A 25,342-nucleotide genomic window follows, 5' to 3' on the forward strand; every position below is an offset into this window, starting at 1 on the left:
GCAGCTCAAGTAGAGGGTCAGCCTTGGTAATGAAGCTTTAACTCACACTTTACTATTCTGCATGTGTGATACTGTTCTGTCTTCTGTGTAATACAACTACAGCTCACCACTATCTCTGTGTGAAGAGTTGTTCTCCGGTGTAACTTATAGTCTAAGGTGATAATAGCACTTTATATGAGCATCTCACGATATGTTTAGTGCCAGTAATAATATGCCAGTACTTTAGTATTAAGTATTTTCAGTAATTTATTAAGACTTTTTGCTAATTAACAACTAGGAACCCAAATATAGTGAGTTTGTACTTATCAGCTAAACCAACTTAACACTTTTTTCCATTAAAAAATTTTTTTTTAACAAATTGCACCACCCTCTCTGTAAAATGTGCTAGAAATTAACCATGAAATACCTGCAAATTACTCTGAACATTTCAAGGAAATTGTTACCACAGTAATTTACTGTGTTTCTGCACAGTTTATTACTGTGAATATTCTTACAGTACAATAATGTGATTAGGCCTAAAAACACATTAATCAACATGATACTGTAGAAAAATACAGCAGTGCACACACTCGTCTTTCTAGTGAAGTTTAATTATGTAAAATGGTGTAATTCTTGTAACTTCGTGTAACATTAATCATGTCATGTTTTATGCAATATGTATTTTTATTGTCATGCCCTTTGTAAAATGTTCACTTTGAAAAAATGAAAACTGTGAAAATTAGTCATGTGACTCAGATGTATCACACCGACGAATACTCATGCAGTTGTACTGAGCGAACCTGAAGAAGCTACAGGCGAAACGCGTTGTTCGCTCCTAATGAAGTCAAAGTAAAGCCATCTCAGTGTGCCGTGGTTAATTTTGATTTTCACCTTACATGTTCCTGCAACCGACCAGCAGCTGACTGAAAATACTGGCTGTGCATGGAGAGCTCCGTCCTTTTATATTATATATATATTTATATCAAGTTCAGTGATATGATTTTTTTTTTAAGTTGTAGTGGGCTTAAGAAGTGACATCAGTATTATTTTTCGTGAGGACTTGTTTAACTGTGGCTGCAGATTTAAACAAGCTTTTTACATATTGGATTTTTAACTTTGTCTTTGTAATATTCACTAATTTTTGTAATATATACAGTTTAAAACTTTGTGACAGAATGATATTTAGAGGACAGACATGGTAGAATGTTTTCAGAAATCATAAGAAACACTGAAAAGAAAATATTCTAATTTACTATATTCTTATTTACTGTGTTAAATTAAGCTGTGTTAAGTAAGCTCATGCAGTCCTATTTCCTGCTGTTGCTACTTCACATTAAAAGCTTCTCACTGGTGTACCACTGCATGGCTTTTATTATGAAGCATGTACAAGAAATGCAAAACAGACTGCACTATTGGTCACTAAACATTGGTCTACACAGCAAAATGTTTTGTACTGTTTGGTCAGCAGATCAGTTTTATATATTGCAAAGGAGGATGTGTAAAAGAGGAAACAGCCACAGTGAGCTCGTAAGAGCTGCAGGCACCAGGCTCTTTTACTACAGTTTATATCATTAAGGGTAAACAACTTATTTTGTTCTGCTGTCTTGTCTGAAAAAAAACCATCTGCACTGTGAACCACTGATATTATTGCTGTAGTTCACTATTCAGTGCGGGTATTTCTGCAATATGGAAGAGGGCCATTAGATTTCTGTAAACATGGTGCACAATCCCTGCGCACAATTAAAACAAGTAATAAGTAAAATGTAGTAGTCGCTGTTCAACAGTTAATAAATAATTGTCATTTAAAGAGTTGGTTCTGCACTCATTTAATGAAATTTAAACGTGTGGTTTGAAAGTTTACAGCATTACATAAATAACTGTAATCTAATTTACCACAAAACATCTGGTGCTATAACCCAATACACAGCAACAGAAAATTACTGTATTTTATTTTACAGCTGCTTACAGCTACTGTAATAGTAGATACAGTATCATTATATTACTGTTTCATTTTACAGTTATGATTTCCTTACTGTGATTTTAAGTACAGTACCATTAAATTACTGTGTTTCATTTTACAGTTACAATATTGCTACTGTAAACAAAAATACAGTAAACTTACTGTGATTTATTTTACAGTAAATTTACTGTGTTTTTATTTATAGTTATTAACTGGCAGCAATTGACAAGTAACTTACTGTACAATAAATTACAGTAAGTTACTTGTCAATTGTTGCCAGCTAATTACTGTAAAAATCACAGTAAGGTTTTTACAGTGTAAATAGCAGAATAAACAACAACAGAACATAAGGATTAACACATTGTCACATCATCACATGCCTGAACAGAAACAGATTAACAAAACGAAAACATACATTGAATCCTCCGGCGCCGAGTGCACTGTATAACTGGCATAATAGCCTTGATCTCACGAGTAGGAAAATATTTTATAACTTATTAAAATAATAGCAAATTGTAGCCAGACTTTCTAATGTATGAACAGATTAACAAACAAAAAACACTCATTGAATCCTCTGGTGGTGAGAGCCTTGAAACGAAAACCTCCTCCTCCTCCTCTGCTCCCGGCTTATTCATGATCAAAAACAGCCAACAGGTTAACAAAACGGAAAGTTGTGGTCACATTTTTCAGACCTCAACCTCGAAGTTTGTGTGACGCTCAAAGCAATTTATCCACCATTTTACAGCCACAACAGTAGGTTATGGCCAGTGGTGTATTAGCCATCTGGTATACTGGGACAAATCCCATGTTTTTGGGCCGGTGGACTGTCAAAACATATCCGCTCTTACCAGCCCTCTCTGTGTGTCTATTATTCAGCGTGCACATAAGAGTGAGCTGCATGCCTGTCTCAGCCAATCACAGACAAGCACCATCTTTTACTCTCACTGCCAGAAGGGGGAGACAAAAGTTCTGCACTCCAGTTTTAATTGTTTAACTGATAGTATTAATGGGTCAAAATTAAATAAATAATAATAAAGTAATTAAGAACATCCCTAACGGTTTACACTCTAATAATGTGTGTGTGTATTGATTACTGATGGTGGCTGGTCAGGATGATTATCAGCTAATTGTACTCAGTTTCTAACAGCAGTATGCAGTAGATGGTTGCCTTTTGTGTGCGTGTTTTAAAACTAAATTCCTAATTAAACATGATATGCTTGATGGTCGCGATGAAACTTTAAAGCTCATGACATGACCTCCCCTTTCTGTCAGCTGCTGTGTGTCTGCAGTGTATTTACTACTTTTTTACACGTGGTTTCAGGCCAGTTGGAGCAGTTAAACCTGTAACTTTCTGCCTTTGTATAATTATCCAGACTGCTGCTGTTTCTACTGTATTTCATGCAGTTTGCGGGGTTTTCAAACAGAAATACTCCAACATACAGCAGCTGAAAGTGCTCTGTTCATTTTTCAAGTACAGGACGACACCTTTTGAAATGTGATTGTCTTAGCTGATATGATCTAAGAAACGTTACCTACACACCACTTGGAAAATAAAAAGGTTGTTTAATGAAAATGAGTTAATAACAGGAACAATCAGCGTGTAGTGTCTGTTGTTTCTCTTCACAGTTGTTGTTCAGTAATAACTGAATGAATTAATTTACATTTTCTTTTTGGCTGGTTTTTCAGAACAAACCACTGTACACACGAGGGCAGCTTCTGTTTATAAATTTCACCAGGAGCAGGATGGGAAAAATGAATTTAGCTGTAGTCTTGCAAATAGTGACCCTGCAAGATCCCCAGTCTTTGCAAAATCTTAGTCTGTAACTAAACTCAGTGACTTATGACACATTGTTTTGTTTTAGACATGAGAGGGAGTCAGACTTAAGTCTTTTAAAAGTCTTTTCAAAGTCTTCTAGTGTATAAATCTAATGGCTTGGTGACTCAGCTGGGAAGCCCTCCCCTCCCTCCTTCCAACCTTGGTACAGATTGCCCCCACGGCAAACCTCTTGTTCCACAGGAAGCACTGTGTCACACATACTGGTGTCAACCAGTATGCCCATCGTTCTGTCTCGTGCGCAACTCTCAAATTTTTCAATAAGATTTTGAAATATGTCTTTTGTCTGATCTTTTTTAAAGCACAGTGCGCCCCCACCCCTCTTGTACTGTGTCTTTGCTCTGTTTACATCAGCGATGCAGATCCACGGCAGATTATTATCTGTAGCTACACACCACTTGGAATGATCATTTGTAGTGTCCCAGCCAGTCACAGCTATAATATTGAGCACTTGATATTGATTCTTTTTGCAGTAGGAAACATCACAGTCTTTCTGGCAGCCCCACGTCTGGGCCTTCAAATTACTGTGGACTTCCTTTGCAATAGTGACGTACAGATCTCCAACTGCAAGAACAACAACACAGCAGCCATGTTACACAGACAGTCCACTGACATCACACACCACACAAGAGCTGCAACCACTGACAAAATTAATCAGCATCTGTTTTGATAATTGAATAATTGTTTTGGTCATTTTACAGGCATAAAATGTCAAACATTTGCTGCTTCCAGCTTCTCAAATATGATGATGTTATGGTTTTCTTTGTCTTCTTTGGTGGTAACTGAATCTCTTTGTGCTTTGGACAGTTGGTCACACAAAACAAGACATTTGAAGCGGTCTCTCTGGGTCAAACTGACATTAACTTTGCTTTGGGACATATGATTTTCTACATTAGCTAAAGTGATTGAAGCCATCATGCAGATATCTCACCTTCTGGATCCTCTGACTTTTGTTTAGCAAAGCTGTAAAACTCTTGACCTCCTCTTGATTTCAGTGGCTGCGAGGGCTTGGGCGGAGTAACTTGAACCCAGTTTGTAGCGTCTATAAGTTCTTGATGAAAGTCTGATGGAATATAATATTCAAATGGGAAAGCTCCGATGTACTGCAGGTGTTTACCTGAAAATATAACACAACATGTTTAAAATAATATTTAGTTCATCCAATAAGATTGCAAACATGAAGTTTTAAGTTGGAGATCATTACCTATAGATGCGAACTGGTTGTACTTGAACGTTACACACATAAACGTCTGAGCGTGTTTTTCTCCATTTGGAGGCCAGAAATTATTTTGATCTCTTCTGAAAGGGAACTGAGGTGTGCTGTGGAGGAGCCAGACTCCAGGGGCTTCAGTACTGGTTTTATCCACCATCACAACTCCTGTTGAACATAAACAGTTAGACAGCAGCTCATCTGAACCTCATCCCCATTAATCCAAACAGAAGCTGACGGTCCAGGCCAACACAACGCTCTGAGCATAAGAAAACCATTCGCTGATGTCTTTGAATTAATAAATTCTTGTACTGAACTTTCCTGAACTATAATTTATTCTTCCACACATCTGTCAGAGGGCTCCTGCTCTGTTTACATCACATCTCATCCCGCTCTCTTACAAATCACATTTATTTACAACTCATTTGTTTCCCCAGCTGGTGTCACTAAAACGCTTCATCATGGAAGTATATTGATGACAAAAGATTTGAGAGAGCACAAAACAAATCTGATCACTATTCAGTGTCCCAGAAGTCAGGAGGAGTTTTTAAGCTGCTTTGGGATTCTCCTGCTCGCAGTTATCAGATCTGTGTAAATCCTCTGAGCTCAAACTCACACTGAAAGCACTTCATCTTCTGTAAGACCTCTGCTTCTACTTTTAGACAAAGAGCAGGATTCATTGTCTCTATTATCTTAAAAATCTGAATGCTTTGACACTGAATAAGTAAAATCATATTCAGTTTGTTGGCAAACAATCCTTTTTTTTACAATTAATGGCAGTTAACTTAATTTAATAATAGTTTCTAGCTGTATATCAAACTGAACTCTAACCCTCCTGTCATTTTCTGAACCAGATGTTTATTTTAGCAGATTAAGTTATTAGAAAACATCATGAATGAGGCTCATTGTTATCTTGGTTGACGTTGTCTGCAAGTTCAGATATTTTGGCATCAAATTAATGAAACAGTGAACATGTTATTGACTTTACATTTCCTCATTATGTTACTAGAAAATTTAAGATGCATTAAGTTTCATAATAAACATATTTAGTTGTTGTATATGAACATTATTAGAGCTGCAACAAATGATTATTATGAATATTATAGATTAATCTGCTGATACTTTTAAACCATTAATTAATCAGTTGTTTGGTGAATAAAACATCAGAAAATACTGAACAATGGTTGTGAAGAAAGGTGAAAACATTTCTAGAGCTCATGTGGAAGTCAAAGCATTAAATTAACTATAACGTAAGACAATTCTTCATCAAATCAAACATTTGTACTTGAAAGACAACTTTTATTATCCAAATATTTTTTAAAATTTCTGTCAATTCACCTATTGATTAAATCAGATACGTGGTTTGATCATATGACTCCAGAACAACACATAGGAGTGTTTTCTAATCTGGTGCCTCTATCAGCAGTAATCTGCACATCACTGTTAAACAATAATGATGTTTTATGATGTGACAACACTGTGGTTAAGGTCTGTGGGAAAGATCATGGTTTGGATTAAAATGATCACTCTGTCAAAGTTAGAGAAACAGGTGGTGTGGGTTAAAGTTACTACTTCCTTAAAGTTAGGCCACCTTCATTGTCATGGCAACAGTAAACACCACAACACTTGTAGTTACTGGAAGCCAGTAGCGGTCTTCTGCAACTAAGTCCACTTTTTGCAGTTAAGGTTAAACCATCCACCCAACCTGCCTCCTCCTGATATGGACATTTGTCACCTTATATAGACGTCATCTGAACATTGACTAACCTTTGTGGCTGTAAACAGAATTGTTTGAGAGGTGGATTGAAACTGGGCTGGAAGGTTCAGTAGTGTGGAATAGAGCCCGACCAATACTGGATTCTTCAGGCCGATGTTGATACTGATATTGGAGAGCATGGGCGTCGCAGCTATTAGATGAGGGTGGGACAACTTTTAAAATGATTAGACTAGACCCCCCCACACGTTTACTGTGTTTTTACCATGTTGAGAGTGCATCGGTCTATCCACTCAGCTCTCATTTCAGAGCACTGTGTCAGTGCTTCATTATCAAAACCAGTGTTTCCCATACATTCATTTCATGTCCAAAATGACATCAGTGCTCTGAAACAGTAAACTTCACTGGGAATTTAATAATTATAAATAAATATAAATAAAAAAACACAAATAGAACTAAATATATATATATATATAGGCCTATATATTAAACCTGAACTAAGAGAAAGGATCAATTACACATAAAATGCTGCCTATATAATAGGCATATAACGTTAAAAAATAAATAGAATATTGGTGCATATCAGACAACATATACCAATATGATATATCTGAGATGGGCCAATACTGCCCAATAATATCGGCCAACCAAAATATCTTTCGGGCTCTAGTTTTGAACATCACAAACACTCAGCTTCTTGTTTTAGTTCAGTTGAATTTAACACTGCTTACATGTGCTGTGTGACCTGATATAAACCGTCTGTTTCTAGATTTCCTCTATTTGTCATATTTAATGAACAAGCTGATAGAGAAGTTTGATTGTTTGATTTCATGACACCATGACTGATGTGTTTGAAGCCTGTTTGTTTCAGAAATATGATGTTCATTCCTCTGTGTTTGCTGAAGACATGATGAAACTCAAAGATATGTTCTCTGTGAGAGAGATGCTTTCTCTGCTTACCTTTACCGTGGCCAAACCTGGGGTTAGCGCTGCATCCTGGAGGTTGATCACTGTAGCTGATGAATCCAAATTTTTCTGGCTATGAAAGATGCGAAATGAAGAGAGGAAACATTTGAGAAACATGCTTTTCTTAGTATGTCAGGACTAAATTTACAACATGCAAGCTGCAACTAGCAATGTGACATCATTTCCTCTGGTGTTAATTTTGTGTTAAACTAATCAAAAGAAACCCCATAATTGTGACCCATGCATGAGCGTGCAACAGGACTGTAGGAGCTGTCAGATGTATCTGCAGGTTGTGAAAGAGGATGCTGGCAGTGTTTGTGATCTGTGTATCAGCAGCGCTCTCTGAAACTGGCTCCTGTGTGTCCTCACACAGTCAGCATTTAAATGAACTTACTCTACAAACATGTGTTACATTGTGAGGATGCATGCAGCCAATCTGAGGAGGGCAACAACACAGCATGTCATCTACTGTAGCCAGCAGTAAAATTCCAACAGTTTCTATTAAAATAAACACATTTTGCTTTTAGCTTGTTGCGTATATGTTTAGAAAGTTTGTAGTTTTTATTCACTGTCAGCTTTCTGTAGAACCACTGCAGGAGGGAGAGGAGCGTTTCTCTCCCTCTTCTTCTCTTGTGTTGCATAAATTCATGTGAAACATGATCACAGATGGCCTGATGATACTGCGACATTTTAAAGCCTACTTTACCACAAATAAAGAATCATGTTCAATATTTAACAAGGTTGTAAGGCAGCATGTTGTGGTGCTGACTGTGACTGTGATGTAATCCAGAGGTGGAAGAAGTACACAGATACTTTACTGCAGTAAAAGTACCAATACAGCAATATAAAAATACTCTATAACAAGTAAATCCTGCATGAAAAAATCCCACCACAGTAAAAGTACATAAGTATTATGTTCTTCATGTAGTCTTGATGTAGTATTGCAGTAAAAGTAGTGGTTTGGTTCCTCTGACTGATATATTATTATATATGACATTATTAGATTATTAATAGTGAAGCATCAGTGTTAGAGCAGCATGTTACTGTTGTAGCTGCTGGAGGTGGAGCTAGTTTCAACTACTTTATATACAGTTAGCTAGTTTAGTCCAGTGGTTCCCAACCTAGGGGTCGGGCCCCTCCAAAGGATCACCAGATAAATCTGAAGGGTCGTTAGATGATTAATGGGAGAGGAAAGAAGAAAAAACAAAGTTCTGATACACAAATCTGTTTTCAGTTTTTGGACTTTTTCCTCTAATCTTTGATTTTTGGTGAAATATTGGATCATTTGTACATTTATTGAAATGAAACCTTGTGAGAAGTTTTGGTGGAGCTGTTAACAACTCATAGACATCCGACTACACACTACTTTGAGATGTCAAAAGCCAAAAAGGTTGGAAACCACTAGTTTCATCTTTAACAATGTGTTGTATTTTAGAAGTTTGTTATATTATCCATTGTGTCAAATCTTCATCTGAAAAGTAACTAAAGCTGTCAAATAAATGTAGTGGAGTGGAAGTATAAAGTAGCATCAAATGGAAGTACTGAAGTACAGTACTTGAGTAAATGTACTTAGTTACTTTCCAGCACCGGTATATCTACACTAGACAGTATCTGTGTCAGAGTGTAACATCACCTGCTGCTCAGTTATTTTAATCTAGTCTCTCTCTGTATGTGGCTCATTTTTCATCTGGTTTAATTTTGTGTAGCTTAGTTCACAACTCTAAAATATAAATATTACATTTGTTTTCCATCACCATCCTGAATATGAAGCTTCCTGTGATGTCATTCAGACGTGTGAAATAAATATTTCAGCTGCAGTCCGAGAAGGGTGTTATATCTTTTTATGTTTTTCTCTTCTTTCCTTGTACGGGATTGTAACCGCAGCTGGAAACACTGGCGTGGAGGGAACCGATGTCTATACTGTGGACCGACTTTATGTGTTGTCAGTTTATATTATTGATGTGTTTTTCCACAGTAATTAACTTCTCATGTTTGTTTGTACTGCTCTGTGGTCCAGCTGCTGTGTGAAGAGCACAATGTGTTATTATGATGCCATTTTAAAAAGTCTTGATTGTGTCGTATTTACATCTTACGGTCAAAGACAACTCATTATCAGAACCAGACCATCAGATCTAAACAGTTCGGTTTCTTTTTCATGAAAACAGAGACAGAATTTCAGCAGTGTAAACATGATTCTCACCATTTTTCTGATGGGCATAAGGAGCGGCCGCAGGGTGTTTGCTATGACACCATTAGGGTCGTTGATGGCCTGCATTGGCTCCTGTCCAGCCGGATCAACGTAGAGATACTCCAGACCAGTAAACCCCTCCCTTTGCAGTCTGGGCACCTTGTATATAATGTACCTGATAATGAGTAGGGAAGAGAGAAATCAGTCTGCAGATCTGACATCACAGCTCCCATATTTCTGTCTGGCTCAGACATTGACATATAAAGATGGACGACACAAAAGTGAAGCCAAAATATCTCCTTTCTGGGACTGGCCATCTTGCTTGAATTACTGGCTGAAAACCAGCCAGTAATTCAACGTAAAAAAAAAAGAAAAATCTGTAAAAATACAGATTTCTCCTGTATATCAAAATACTGTACATTAAAATGTCAATAAAATTACTAAAATACACTGTGAATTCACGTCTTATGTAAAATAACATGAAAAATGTGTAATTGTGAATTACCATAAAATGTAAAATTTTCAACAGAAAATTTAGATTTTTTTTTTTTAATATAAAAAGACTGTTTTACAACAGTATTTTGAAAAGGTAAATCAAATATTTTATATGTGGTATATAATTTTATTACTTAAAATATAGATTAAATATACAATATTTTACATACAATGATGTAATTAAACTCAATTTATAATGATACATTTGTGTAATTTTAAAGGACCAGTGTGTAAGATTTAGTGGCATCTAGTGGTGAGGTTGCAGATTGCAACCAACTGACTCAGCTGTAATTTGTCCTCTCTAACACATGGTGGTATCGGTGTAATGCGGTCTGTCTAACCGCATCACAGTTGCAGATGAAGAAGACAAAGCTGCATCAGAGTCCTGACCGCAGTAACGTTTGAAGGCTTTCACTCACCAGTCCACTTCATCATTGTTTTGGTTCCGGCAGGTCACGGAGCCTTCAGAGCTGCAGCAGAGCAGAGCGACAGTCAGGACGATTGTCCACATGACTCCCTGAAACACACACAAACTGCACGTTAGATCACTTCCATTCTGATTTTCAAAGCAACACCAATTTGACATGATTCTGTTTTTTGAATTTATTTAAAATGTTTCTAAGCCATCAAAGAAAACTCTTCATCGTAAGTCCATTATCCATGCAGCGTTTCAGCCCAGGCGGTGAAGCTTTTAAATCCAAAACATGTTCTCCAGTAGCATTGAAGACACGTAGTCACTCCCTCTAGGATTTCATTCAGTTTTTTTCTGATTTTTGTGGCCAAAAATGTTCGATGTTGGAGCGACTTTTCTTAAAAACAACAATTTTGCAATGTTTAGAGCCCGGCCCAAAAGCTCAATTTCAAATAGCTTCTCATATCAACACAATACAAAACACTTCCAAAGCTTTACTGGTATTAAATGTGTCAGTTCAAATGTTTATCAGAGTGAGAGGCTTAGTACAATGAAGGTTACCACAAAGACAAAGTAGGCTTTCAATGGAAGTGATGGGGGCCAAAATCCACAGCGTGTTCACACAGTCATTTAGTGCAAAAATGTATTTAAAAGTTGATCTGAAGCTTATATGAGGCTTTCACTCTGAGGTAGTCATATCAAGTGGATATCTGCCACATTTACAGTCTTTTTAGCATCACATTCCCTCTTTGTTGAGCTGCGGTGGAAGTATAGTAACAAAAAGAGGAACTTTGGCACTAAAAAGACTAACGTTTAAAGATATCTACTTGATTTGACTCATCTGGATGCTGAAGCTTCATATTAGCTTCAGATCAACTTTTAAATGCATTAATGGTCAGTATAAACAGGAAGAATGATTACAGCAAGACAAACATTTTTTAATGTTCATTTGGGCTCCTGACTGACTAAACTTGAAAAAGTTTGAACTCCTCCTTTAAAGACAATTTTTAAAGAGTCCAAACTTTTTTTTTTTTTTTTTTTTACTGGGAATGTGAAATTATTTTCTTTATTTTATGTGAACAAACATGTATTTTATCAGTATAGTTTTCCTCATTGCAGTTTAAAGTGTAATACATCTCATATCTTTAGATTTTGATGTAACATCTAAAATTGTGATGTATTTCTGAGATGCTCTTTTCTGTCCAGTAGTAGTAGAAGTAGTTTTAAATGTTGCCTATGAACCAGATATCAACCTTCTGTCTGGAGGAAGAAAGGTTAAACACGCTAAACCAATCGGGGAGAAGAAGAAAAAACATATCACCTGTTTCCAGCCTCAGTTTCAGGCAGGAGTGATGCTTCCTCCTTTTCTAACAGCTCTCTGTTGTCCCAGAGTGTCGCTCACTGCTGCACCAGAGGGTTGGACGACGAAGCAAGTTCAACATACCCAGGCTTTGTTTTTGTGAGCTGGCTCGACAAACCCTAAACTCGCAATCAGAGATAAGTGGTATCACAACGGTGGTTATCAACTTTCTTTGTTAACGCAGGCCGCTTCAGGCTCTGTACGCATTCCCATAAAAGGGGCGTTTGGTGCGTCATTTCACTCTTCTTCCACACAACATTGACAGATCGCGTGTCGTACTTCAGTCAGGAAGGACAGGTCATTATAATGGAGAGCTATGAAGAATATAAATACATTATCACAGCAAAAAGCAACACTGTTGCTGCAAATAAGGGGAGAGAAAATTGCTGATCATGTAAATTCATAAGATAATATAATTATTTTACCACTCAATATTCTCTCAATGATTCCCACGTTCAGAGCTCTTAAACTTTAAACTTGATGCAGCAGATTTAAATATTATACTCAAGAAGTGCATTTAAGTCTGTCCCATAATGAAGGATAAGTGGAAATGGAGTTTTTGGCCAATTCAAAGTGAAATTAATTTAATAGATTGAATATTATGTGATAAATACCAATACACTAATTGGTTTTCTTTCATTAGTTTTTTGGTTTTTGTGTTTTGTTTTGTTTTGTTTTTGTTTGTTTGTTTTACAATTTGAAATACAGTTTGATATATTTTAACATCCCATTCAACAAGTAACCCTAACCGATTGCACCATTAGAAATTTACAATATGACATATCAAAACAATAGTAAGTATGATAAGAGACCAATCAATAGTTACAGCGGATAGTTGCAGCACCTGCTGCAGCGGCGCCAGAATAAGTTTTGAAGTGGGGGACATCCAGTTTTGGATGGCGTAAAAGTCATGATCAGACTGTCGCTATTTCAGCCATAACGCAAATGTAGCCTCGTACATGGTCATATAGTTGAATTAATGTTACACAACAACATTTACACTTCAATGTGTTTCAAGAATAAAACACGAGACGCTACATTTGCTGAAAAGAAAGTTGGAAAAGAGGCTGATGAGCTGCTAACGCAACGTGTCATTCATAAAAAGGAAGGATATCGAGTTATTACCGACCAGTCTGATGTGTGTAGAGGTGTGTGTGGTTATACTGTAGCAGCCTGGTGTCGTTTTCAGCTGATTTAATGAAGGTAAACACAGTGAACGGCCGTGCGTAATGGCACTGCGCTCTGACGCACATATCAGTCCTGCTGCCGCCAGTTGCTGCAGAGATTTAATGAACTGAAGGAGAAGCTTCTCATACAGTATAAACAGCTATTGACAGCAGATACTGTAAGAATCACTCACATTCATTTACAGATCAATACAGATACTTTAACCACATTAAACGTGATTTTCTTTGCCGACTTTGGTTGGAGAGTGTTTAATTAAAATAACATTTCTATTTGAAGCATTAATCCATTATTGCAGCACATTCACAGCAAGTATTTAATTTTCTAGGTAAAATGATAAAATCATCAAGTGGCAGCGGAGTGACTTTGCTGCAGAAACAGACGCAGTTCTGAGACATTTTCCACAAAAGCATCAACGCATCATGCTTATTTGCGCGTCTCCTCCCGGCAGTTCACCGTGCAAAGAGCGCAGGGCACCATAATACCACACAGACGGACAAAACACATTTCAGGTCGGGAAAATATCAAACTGTCAGTGTGCTGCTCGCGCTGGTCGAAAAATTATTATTGGTCAAATTATTTAAACTAGTCTAAACTGGCAGTCATAATACTAACTGTCCTATTATGGTTGGTTTTAAAGATCCAACATGTTAGAGTAGGCTGAGACATTATTACTGTGACCGTAATACCTGGCTTAGACGTCACCACTTTATTACCACAACACCTGAAAGACAAAATGTCTCGTTGTCCCCTCTATTCGGGTGTCAGACTGTGGCTGCTCACTGCTCCTAAATAGTTAGGATGGATTAATAGTATAACGGTATAATAGGATGGCTAAGGATAGGATGCTCAGTATAAATACCTGCTATATAAAAATTACCTAGAAAATAAAGAGATTGTGATTCTAACAGGATGGTGAAGTGTCAACAAGCACTAAACAACATCCAATCACAGCTGAGACAAAAGGTTTGTGACGTCACATCAGGTGAACCTTTGGAAGAAGTACTGAGACCTTTTACTCTGCCCGGTACCACGAGGAGTCTTGAGGGGGCTTATAGCCCCCCAGTTGTACTTTTTGCCCCCTCTGTTTAAGCTTTGTTTATCTATAGTAAAATGGCAAAAACAACAAAATTGTTGGCCAAGATAAGTGCGACTGTTGCTTTGATGTTGTTTCAGAACAGTGGACAGCTTGTTTCTACACATGTTCTACTTTGACAGAGAATCATTCATAAAGAATAAGAGCTGTATTCTTTAATTTTGAAACAGCAGCCTTATGTTGCGTTGCCTCTCTGACTGGACCTGCTTTTACTCAAAAAGTAGCGAAACCAAAATTTAAAAACACTCCTTAACAAATAAAAGTATTGCATTCAAAATCTTCCTTAAATAAAAGTACTCATGAAGTAAACTGGCCCCACTCATTGTTATATTTATTATATATACATGTCACACAATCATTTGATTTAGATGTTTGTTTAAATTTAGTTAATTTGCCTTGTGATAAAACACCGAGACAGAGGGATAAAACATGTCAAAGTAATGATGAGTCCCATATAAATAAGTCATCTCCAGTAACAGCTATTTATATCACAGCTTCAGTGATATTGATTACTTTTCCCATTCCCTCTGAAATCTGTCAGAAAACATTAGAGATACCTGCCACCTTCAACTTCCACATTTAACAACTTCAACCAGACTGTTGAGGTTTTCAAAGAGGAAAACGACTTTCTCCACTCTGTAAATTCACATTCATCCATCAGACTGCCACCTCAGTTAATTTTAAGCATTGAACTGATGTTCTTATGCACAGTGTGTTCCCAGGAGCAGCTGAATAAGCTCCCAGATCACCAACATTATAAGCCACTAATACTAAGGAGGTCAAAGGTCACAGAATGCACAGTGTCCTGCTAATATCACTGTGTTTCTAAGAAGATCACAAAGCACATGCGCACGAAATAAAGGGGAAAAATGCTGTTGATGCTGGCAGAATGCATTTCATATACTTCAGCTCTTATTTGTACAATAAGGTGATTTATAGCTTATAATCTTATTTCTGTATTTGCCATCATGTTTAAGCAGAGAATCAACGTTATTGTCCACTCAGTTAGAAATGGAAGTTGGCCTCAAGAAAATTTTAATATACAAGAAAGGTCATTCAAAATCTATTGTTGCGTAGAACAATTACACTAAAATATCATGATGCTTTTAAAACTTGGATCCCAAAAGTTAAAAAGAAGAAGAGGACACGTGAAGTCCAAGTCCTATAAATCTTATTTTAAATCTCCAGTTAGTTATTTCATTTTCTTAATAGTGTCTGTAATCTGATTTCTGGTCTTTAATTAACAGTTACCTTTTTATTTCAGTAGCTGTTATCCCTCAAACTGTATGTAATCCCTCACTACACTGGTAGTAGTGAATGGTAAATGTGATAGGTGACTAATCTGTTCAGACTAAGCCTCCGGTCTGTGTTTACTCGTCTGTCTGGGCAGAGGCTGATCCTGAGCCCACCGCCTCCGCAGCTCCGCAAATAAAGACATCATTATATTAGGAAGCCTGTATGTGTCTCCCTGTATGTTACACCAGTGGTTCCCAACCGGGGGTATGCGTACCCCTAGGGGCACTTGAGCAGCTTGCAGGGGATACGTGGGAAGATTGGGGATTTACAATTTATTTCCAAAATGATGAGAGAACATATAGTTACTTTATAAGCCTATTTCTACAATGGTATGTGTGTGCTGCAACTACATCCCTCCCCGGCAGGAGTCAACTGTTACACTACTCTGTGAAGAGGTCATGTTCACACGCATGCAAACCAACTATCAGCAGCTAGCAAACATGGATAAATGGCTCAAACGTCCAGTTGTTGGCACTCTGGATTCAGATTTAGGGGAGCTCGGTAACAAAAGGAAAAAAGAGGCCAAGCCCAAACACCAGCAGTTCAATGAAAAACATATTTTGTACAGATTCACTTGTACATCCACGGTGTACGGTGAAATCCTGACAAATAATTCAATGAAGCCAGCCCATTTACAGCGCCACCAGAGCACCAAACACTCAGGGAGTCTTGGTAAAACTGATGACTTCTTCAATTGAAAACTGTCAGAATTCAAGTCAAGCAAGGCTACACTGAAGAAAGCAACAAGTGTGTCAAGCAAAGCATTGGAGGTGTCTTATGCTGTGTCGCTACCTGTGGCTAAGTCAAAAAAGCCTCACTCTATCGTTGAAGATCTCATTCTCCCTGCAGCCATAGTCTTGGCTGAAACTGATTGACAAGAAAACAGCCGACGCACTCAAGACAGTTCCATTATCAAACAACACAGTGTCCCGTCAGATCGATGATATGTCCATTGATATTGTTGGACAAGTGGTAAATAAAATGAAATAAGCAGGTCAGTTTGCTTTGCAGTTGGATGAAATGACTGATGTTAGCGGAGAGGCTCAGCTCCTGGCCTTTGTGTGTTATAAAGATGTGTCGGACATAAACGAGCATATTTTGTTTTGCAAGAAGCTTACTGGAAAGACAACTGGTGAGGATTTTTTTCACTTTATAGACAGCTTTTTCAAAGACAACAAACTGGAGTGGAAATCCTGCAGTCACATTTGTACCAATGGCGCGGCAGCAATGACAGGGAGAGTGAATGAGCTACTTGGGCGTGTGAAGATGGTAAACCCCGACATAAAGTGGATGCACTGTCTTGCATCGCCAGGAAGAGAATGAGCCTGGAATTAAGTGGGATGATGCAGTTAAGGTGATTAATTTCATTCAGTCCAGGCCTATGAATCACAGACTGTTTCAAACTCTTTGTCATGACTGCAGCTACTGCTTCATACTGACGTCCACTGGCTGTCTCATTGCAAACTGCTACTGAGACCGAGGTGTTTGTTTTCCTGAAGGAGCATCTGCACCCTCTCGCGGCAGTGTTTGAGGACACATAGTGGGTTGCGCATCTGGCATATCTTGCTGATGTGTTCACCAAATTGAATGATGTCAACCTATCACTTCAAGGCAAGGACTCACATGTCATTAACATGTATGATAAAGTGAATGGATTCATAAAGAAGGTCAAATTATGGGAGAGGAAATGTGATGATGGAGATGTTAGCGGTTTCTCGCTGCTTGAGACCCATCTTACCACCACTGATGTTGACAGAAGTCCTGTGGTGAAAATGGTGAAAGCACATCTGTCCAAACTCAACAGTAATTTCAACCAGTACTTCCATGACACTGAAGCAAAGTCAGAAAAACTGGACTGGGTGAGGAACCCAGGTGAGGAAGACTGCAGGAAAATCTGATGGATTTATCCTCCGACTGCGGGCTAAAGATGGCACATGCTGAAAAGTCATTGACAAAGTTTTGGTGTGATGTAGAGAAGGAATATCCTGAGCTGGGAAAACGTGCATTGAATGAACTTTTGCCTTTTGGATTACTTATATCTGTGAAGTGACCTTCTCAGCTGTGACTCACATCAAAACAAAGCAGAGGAACAGACTGAATGTGGAGAACAGCCTGGTGACAGCTGTTGCCACGCTGCCCCCAGAACTATCAAAGCTTATGGAAGACAAACAAGCTCAAATGTCTCATTAAAGCACAGGTGAATGATGATGAGCGAGTCTCAATATTATTTTTTCACTCACAATAAGTGTTAATGTCTTTGTATTAAAGGGGAGTCCTTCAAATAATTTAATCAGTTGTTCAGTTTACTATGAGTGTAACAGAACAAATTTAGGTGAAACATCAACACGCAGGAGTGAGGGGGTACTATTGACATGGCAAAACAGCTCAAGGGGTACATAAGACAAAAAAAGCTGGGAACCACTGTGTTACACATCCATTCAGAGGTTAACTTTTTAAAAAATCTGTTAATTGAATAAAAGTTTATGAAAAAAAAGGTAAAAGAAAAAATATTAAGTTCACATTTAGTTGATTGTTAACACAATTAGGAAAATGTTAATTACATGTATCCATAATTCATTTCATTACTATGCCCTTCAGCCAAGAAGGGATTAATTAATAATTAGAAGCATTTCTAATTTTTTATCTTTTTTTATCTAATGTTTTTTTTTCTCTTCATTTTTATCTCACAGTTCGTTTTTCTGCTTCTCTCCCATGACAGCCACCACGCTGTGCCAATTACACAAGGAGAGGAAATCTGTTATTTTAACCTGCTGGGACTCTGATTTGATCTCATCATCAAACAGAGTTAAAAAGTCGGATTTTTGCACTGGAAGAGAAACGTGTCCATTACAGTGAGAAAACCCTGCTTATTATGTTAAATTTAAACCTGCTGCTTTCTATCATTGACATTGACTACCGAACGCCGGCCACATTACAGAGCCACAGGTTTTCTTCTTCTATTTTATATTTAGTAGAATTCGTGAACCAGAGACTGTCTTGAGGTATTTCCAGACATTTCTAGAGTGAGATTTGGGGAAACACTTTCATGTTTCCAGTAAATGAAGCTGCTCTTTGTGCTGCTCAATGAACCAAGAGGAAACTCTGTTAATATATTCATCAGTGATTTATTTATTTATTTTACCAGAACACACTATTCCATCACCAATACAGAGAAAGTGTCTGATAATTTGTTACTTACTTTTATCATGTTCATGGCCTACTGTCACTCAGCATAACTCTACAGTGTTATTTTATATTTGTGTTGGGTAAAACTTAAATATTGTTCATACATTATATTTGTCTCAGAGGCTGGCAAAACTTACACTTGTGAATATAGAAAAATACAAATATGCAGCTTCACCATGTCTGGCTTCTGTGCAACAAATTACATATTTATATTCTCAATCTACAGCACTCATTTCTGCCCATATTCTACTCCTCACTACATCATCTTTACCTTCATTGTTTTTGTCTTTTTTTCATTTTGTCTCTTATATTTCCACCCCAGTGCTGTATTTTGTCTCCATACCTTTCACATTCAATCTCTCTCCGTTAAGTTCCTTGTCATTTTTTCCATTAGAGCTGTCTCTGCACACAATAGCTAATAACATGGTCAAAGAATCACACCTGTGCTCTCGTGCTTTTTTTCTAGAAATTCCCCCTTTTTTTCCTTCTTGTCACCGCTGTGTTTTCTTTAGATTTTTACCTTGTAGCCGTTACAGTCTTGTTTCTCAAAATTAAGACCTTTGTTGTGACTGTCTCTGTCTGTTTTAGGTTATAATAACAATATAATGTGGCAATGTTTACTACAGTTAAAATGTTACATATGTAGTCTTTTATATTGAGCATCCTTTCTTTGTTCCTCATGCGTGCCGGCTGTTCAATATTCATATCTGTGTGTACTTTTTCGGAGTTTGGTGCATTCCTCACAGTATCCGCATCTGACTAATGCTCATGTATCATTTTATGACCTCTTATTTTATTCCTGCTGAGGCCTTCTGCACTAAAATTAAATGCATCACAGCACTGCAGGGAGTTCATGATAAAAAGCATCCACCACATGCCACGTGGCTGTACACTGCATGAATACTGCATATCTTTATGTCTGTGTTTGTGTTGTATTTGTGTGCTTGTGTGTGTTTTCAAGTGTGTTTCCTCTGCACGCATCAGTGTTTTTGTACAGTATGTTTTGTATTGCAGTCCAGATATATTTCATGTATCTCTTTGTGTACCTTTGAGCATCTGGTTTATTTGCAGTTCTGTTTCCAGGTAAAATGACCAAACTGAATGCTACACACTCAAACAGCTTCACACATTCACACCTGGAAGCTGCTCAGTACAGCCACTGTGTGATATTCTGGCCACTGATCAGCTGCACTGGAACAGGTGGAGGTTAGGTCCTTACAAAAGAAACACGTGAAATTCAGGTATTTACAAGTAAAATGTGATTATTTCAATGTGAAATTGAAATAAAAGACCACATGTGCCTATATGTGGATTTTTAACACGTTCCACATTCAATAAATATGTGAAATGTGTTTCACAAATGCTTTTTTTTTGAAAGGGACGATTAAACCAGCGGTGACCTTCACATATGAAAACATTCAACACTCATTCCGTACTTGAGTTATTATTTATTATACTGTAGGTGATCTTTATGTGTGAACTTGCATGCATGTATCCGTGTGTTTGCTTGTGTATAAATAGTGTATAAATGGTCTGGTGTGTTGCTGGTAGAGGTGTTTTTCCTTGTACTGCATTTTGAACACACCTGTGTTATGTTGGCGTGAGGAGGTCTTCTGCCCTCTTCAAGGCGGAGCAGACGGAGCACATGGAGTACACGGATTATACAGAGGTCACCAACAATACTTTCAGGTTAAACACACATGTACAATCAGAGGCACACATACACACTAGTACACCAGTCGTATTATATGTATTCAGTACCTTCAGGTCATCTGCTTTGGTCTGAGACCATGTCTACCTGGAAATGGATCAGCAGGGGATGATGATGATGGTGATATCAAAAGTAGTAACATAAAGACTCACAGACTCCGTTACAGTTTCACGTCAATTTCAGGGATCTGTTCGGCCCCAGCATGTCAGTGTGAGGTTGCCTCAAAGCAACGTGTCCATGTTTCCCCCTTCAATCCCCCAAACCACTTCAATATACAGAACATTTAGTTTCATGTTTTACTTTTCTACTCCACTACAATTCAGAAATAAATATTGTACTTTTTACTCCCTTACATTTTTGACAGCTGTAGTTATTGGAAACTTTACAGATTTTAGATTTTATGCACAAAACATGTGTTGATCTTATAAAATATGATGCATTGTTATAGATTTGATTGGTCAACAGTGTATTAAAAAATCAAAATGAATTCCACCTCAATCAGCCGCGACATTAAAATGCATACAGTCTAAAGCAGCTATACCTTTGATATTTAACCACATTTTGCTGTTAATACCTCTTAATAATACACATCAATTCATCAGTAATAATCCAATAATACATAATAGTGGATGACTGAAAGGAGAAATTCTTCTTCATTATCATTACTTCTACATTTGATAACCCATTCGAAATACCTTTTACTTTCTACTTACAGTTTACTTACTTACAATAATAATTAGATTTTAAATGCTAAATGTATGAATTTGACTTGTAACAGAATATTTTTATATGGCACTATTACTACTTAAGTGCTGACTGGCTCAGCGATCCCTGCACCTCTTGTCCTCGTGTCGATGTGTCCTCGACACTGAGCTAGAAACTGCACCCAATCCAGCACCTTCCAAAGGACTGTGTGTGTATGTGTGTGAATGGGAAGATCATTGTACAGCACTTTGGATAAAAGCACAAAGTGCTTAAGTAAAAGATCTCATCTTCCACCACTGATAAACACACACCTGCAGTGCTGTGGCCACCGACGTAACATCGATAATGTTAACTTTAGTTGCATCCATCTCATCATATCCTGCTAGAGATGCTTGTAACTGTCATCAGTGTCATTCCTGTGAGACAGTTTTTTTCTTGTTGACAGAGTTTAATAATTTTCCGGTGTGTGTGTTTGCTTCATATTTGTAGTTGTGCATGTGCACGATTAGCTAACTATGTTTTAAACACTTATCCGATCTCACTCATCCCCCTCTGCAAGCTTGCAAGTTATTGAAGTGAAGGTGAAGCAACTGAAGAGACCTTTGTTCCTCGAGTTTGTCCTTAAGGCAGCACCTCTCCTCTGGCTGGGTGTCGTGTTATGGGGAACTTGCCTAGAAGGAAGCACTGCCTTACAGGCTAAAGTCAGGGAACAATAGTCTCCTGTGCGCCATCAACACATGAAAGACTGTTGCATCATATGATGTGCACTGATGTGTATCTGGAGCTATTTTTACTGTAGATATAAAGTAAATCTCCTTGTCCAGACTACAGTATGTATCACCACTGTACTACATATCAGAAACATACTGTACGTACATATTAGACGTTCATAAAATATGTAAAGAATGTTGAAAATATCAACTCAAACAGGAAGCAGTGCAGCCTCGTGTTTGTGTCTCATCTGGAGACACTTTTCTTTTTAAATTTACAACAATGGACGATGGCATTTCCATGCACTGCACTCTGGGAAAACGCAGTGGATGAAATTGTATTTATGAGTCTCCTATGAAATTTATGAACCTCCCCTATGTTCTTGACAAAGTGTGGGCCTCCAGTAAGTTGGTGAAATCCCAGTGGATGTTTCTGGAGGCTCAAAACAGCACAGCATTTACAGAAATAGTGCAGTATGGAGACACATTCACTTACAGTAAAAATTACTATTAAAAGTTACTATTAGCATTGTAATAGTATGCTGTAATTTATGCTCAGTGTGAATGCTCTTTTTTAGTTCAGTAACTTACTTTTGTAGTGCTCAATACAACCGCAGTGTTAGTGTGTTCAGTGATTAGCAGGCACTTCATGCGTAGTGGTTGTGGGAGGTGATTGCAGGGCTAAAATGCAGCTATTAGACCTCAGTTCTTGGTTCAGCCATTACTGGATGTTGGTTCTTACAGTATGTAAAATTGACATAAACTGAACTTTTGACTGACTTGATTAAAAAGAGAACCTCTGCATTGGGTCAGTCTGTTCACTCCACTTTCCCTGCACAGATTTCAGTCTTACGCCCTTTTCAGACACACTGTTCATCCTGAGCAGCACAGAGTTAAATGAACAGAGAGAGATTTAATGTGCATTATGTGTCGTCAGAGATAATATAATAAATAACAAATAAATGTGTCTTATATCATCATCATCTAATCAGTTTAATTATTCCTGAAATATTGGAAATTTAAAGTTGTAGAGGAGATTCTTCTCATGTCAGATCTGTGTATAAAATGTCTTTTCATTTATTTATTTCCTGCTTGCAGTGTGGCACAAAAGAATGAAAAAACCCTTGTAAAGCCAAAAATAATCATCAGATTATCAGTCTCCCTTTCAGCTTTCAGTCATGCCAACTGCCTACAGTATAAATATCCAGCAAACATACATAGTGTACATACAGCATGTGAGCAAATATGCAATAAATGAGAGTCACAACCTAACATCTTGTTATTTTTAACTATGCTTGGGTACTGTTGGATTGTCAGTTAATAGGGAACAGAAAATTCTCTGTATCATTTCATAAATGATGGCAGTGATATGAAAATTTATCACTGATGTGCAATGCTGATGAGACTTCTGAGTAGCGGTGGTCCCTCATACTGATGATGGTCATTAATTAAGCTATAAACAGTCGTTGAACTGCAGTGGTTTTGAAGCCATCACTGTTGCAAACTGTCAGACAGCAGAAAACACTCTTCTTCCTTTTGTATCATTATTTTTGATCTCGCCACTGTTTTCCAGCAGTGCTGCAAGTCCCTCATGTGCATTAGCTGCCAAATATTATGCATCTAAGTCCATAATGGTCTTGTCATGTTTACATAGAGCCATCACAGACAGTTTGAATGCCAGTAAGCCATTTTAACTAAAGAAGCCAGAATTGTTGCAGATTCTAGGTCTGAAAATGAAGTTTTTAAAGTCAGCTCACTCTTGAGCCTTTAGGCTGCTACATGCATACATTTTGCAGAACTGTAAAGACACACGATTTCATTTCTGAGATGACATTCAGGTGTATCACATGGAGTGATCTGGTTGCATGAGAGCTCCCTCTGATGGACAGAGAGAGCAAATGGAGGAGCAGGGACACACACACACACAAACACACACACACACACACACACACACACACACACACACACACACACAAACACACACACACACACACCAGAGTGAGTGGTATTACAGTTTGGCTGACGTTGCGGCTCTGAACTAAAAGATTTGCAGTGTGAAAGCACCTCTATTGTGCTTTTTAGTGTGACAGTATCGAGTAGGAATGTGAAGCTAACTGGTCTTTTTACACACAATAGATACCAGCGAGTTCAGCGGGGACACCAGCTGCACAGTTTAGAGCCGATGTACAAAAAAAAAAAAAAAAAAACCTAGAAAAGAGAGAAACTGGAGGGTGGAAATTGCAGATTGTGTGTTTTTATCTCAACCAACAAGAATCAAGATGCGATACAAAAAACTGTACTGACTACAGTTCCATGGCAGCAGGTTTTATTTCAAATGAGACACTCGCTGAATATATTTTTGCTTGAAGGTTTCTGCCACAATGAAATGATTGTGTGTTTTCCATTAAAATCTTCAGTAATTCAAGATTGGTTTTGAGGAGGACAAAAAGCTTACTTTTTAATTCAACTTGAATTAAATCTGCAAACCATAATTGCAAAAAAACCAAAAAAAAAACTGATTGCAGATTGAAAGGTGATAACTCGAAGGCAAATATCTTAAACTCTTAATCCCTGATGAGTTAAATTTTACTGTTGGATATATATGCTGTAACAGTAAATCTCTCTTTTGTCACATCTCATCTTGTAAGTAAACTCTGAGGGTGCAATCTGTGTATTATGTGTGTGGTGGGGGGGTTTCTTCCGAAGAGTTAAAGAGAAAAAGCTCTTGACACTGTTTGAACTGGTCCGTTAATCCTCAGCACTCTTCAGGTGGCTCGTCCCCATGGAAGCAGTGTGTGCACTTCTGTGTGTGTGTGCGTGTGCGTGTGCGTGTGCGTGTGCATATGCGTTGTTGTTACCTCTTAAGGTACGGTTAGGGTTAGGGTTTGGCTGTCCACAATGAATGCAAGTCAATGCAATGACCTAACAAGGATAGCTACGCAAACTTGTGTGCCTTTATGTGTGTGTGTGTGTGTGTGAGAGAGAGAGTGTATGTGTGTCCCTGTCCCTGTCATGGAGGTAGGGCTGCTGTGGAGCTGAATGACAATGGAGGCGGATGTGGACACGACGTGAAACCGGAACACAGCTCTTCAAAAAGAAAGAAAGGAAGCAAAAGAAGGAAAGGGGGAAAAGAAATTAAGGAAAAAAGAAAATGAGAGCAAGATAGCAAAAAAAGAGAGGAAGAAGAAAAGATGTAGAAGTGAAAAAAAGAGGAAGGGTGGAAGGAGGAAGAGGAGGGAGGAAAAACCGTTAAGGTACATTTACAGAATTGGAGGAGGGAAAGCAAGATGGAGGGAGGGAATAGAGGAGGAGCCAGTGAAACGGTCTTTGATCTC

The 25,342-nt window shown here is 37.9% G+C and overlaps 2 protein-coding genes across 2 annotated transcripts in view; one reads left to right on the forward strand and one right to left on the reverse strand.

Moving 5' to 3' along the window:
- Positions 1 to 25,342, forward strand: part of borcs6 (BLOC-1 related complex subunit 6) — a 72,658-nt gene that overhangs the window by 41,242 nt on the left and 6,074 nt on the right. The window lies entirely within an intron of this gene.
- Positions 2,312 to 10,857, reverse strand: LOC121895325 (deoxyribonuclease-2-beta-like). The gene is made up of 7 exons (XM_042408360.1): positions 10,766 to 10,857; positions 9,864 to 10,026; positions 7,658 to 7,736; positions 4,978 to 5,151; positions 4,705 to 4,890; positions 4,260 to 4,337; positions 2,312 to 2,319 (listed from the first exon to the last, which is right to left on the reverse strand). Exons 1-7 carry the CDS (start codon positions 10,855 to 10,857, stop codon positions 2,312 to 2,314), a joined length of 780 nt encoding a protein of 259 aa, XP_042264294.1.

The sequence above is a fragment of the Thunnus maccoyii genome, chromosome 4, assembly GCF_910596095.1.
Source record: "Thunnus maccoyii chromosome 4, fThuMac1.1, whole genome shotgun sequence".
Lineage (NCBI taxonomy): Eukaryota > Metazoa > Chordata > Actinopteri > Scombriformes > Scombridae > Thunnus > Thunnus maccoyii.

Bases quoted from the DNA above. Each gene is read 5' to 3' on its own strand.
- LOC121895325 (XM_042408360.1), bottom strand. From the start codon at position 10,857: ATGTGGACAATCGTCCTGACTGTCGCTCTGCTCTGCTGCAGCTCTGAA. The intron at 4,891-4,977 runs GTAATGATCTCC...TTATATTTTCAG, and splicing joins CAACCAGTTCGCATCTATAG to GTAAACACCTGCAGTACATC. The intron at 4,338-4,704 runs GTGAGATATCTG...TTGTTCTTGCAG, and splicing joins AAAGTCAGAGGATCCAGAAG to TTGGAGATCTGTACGTCACT.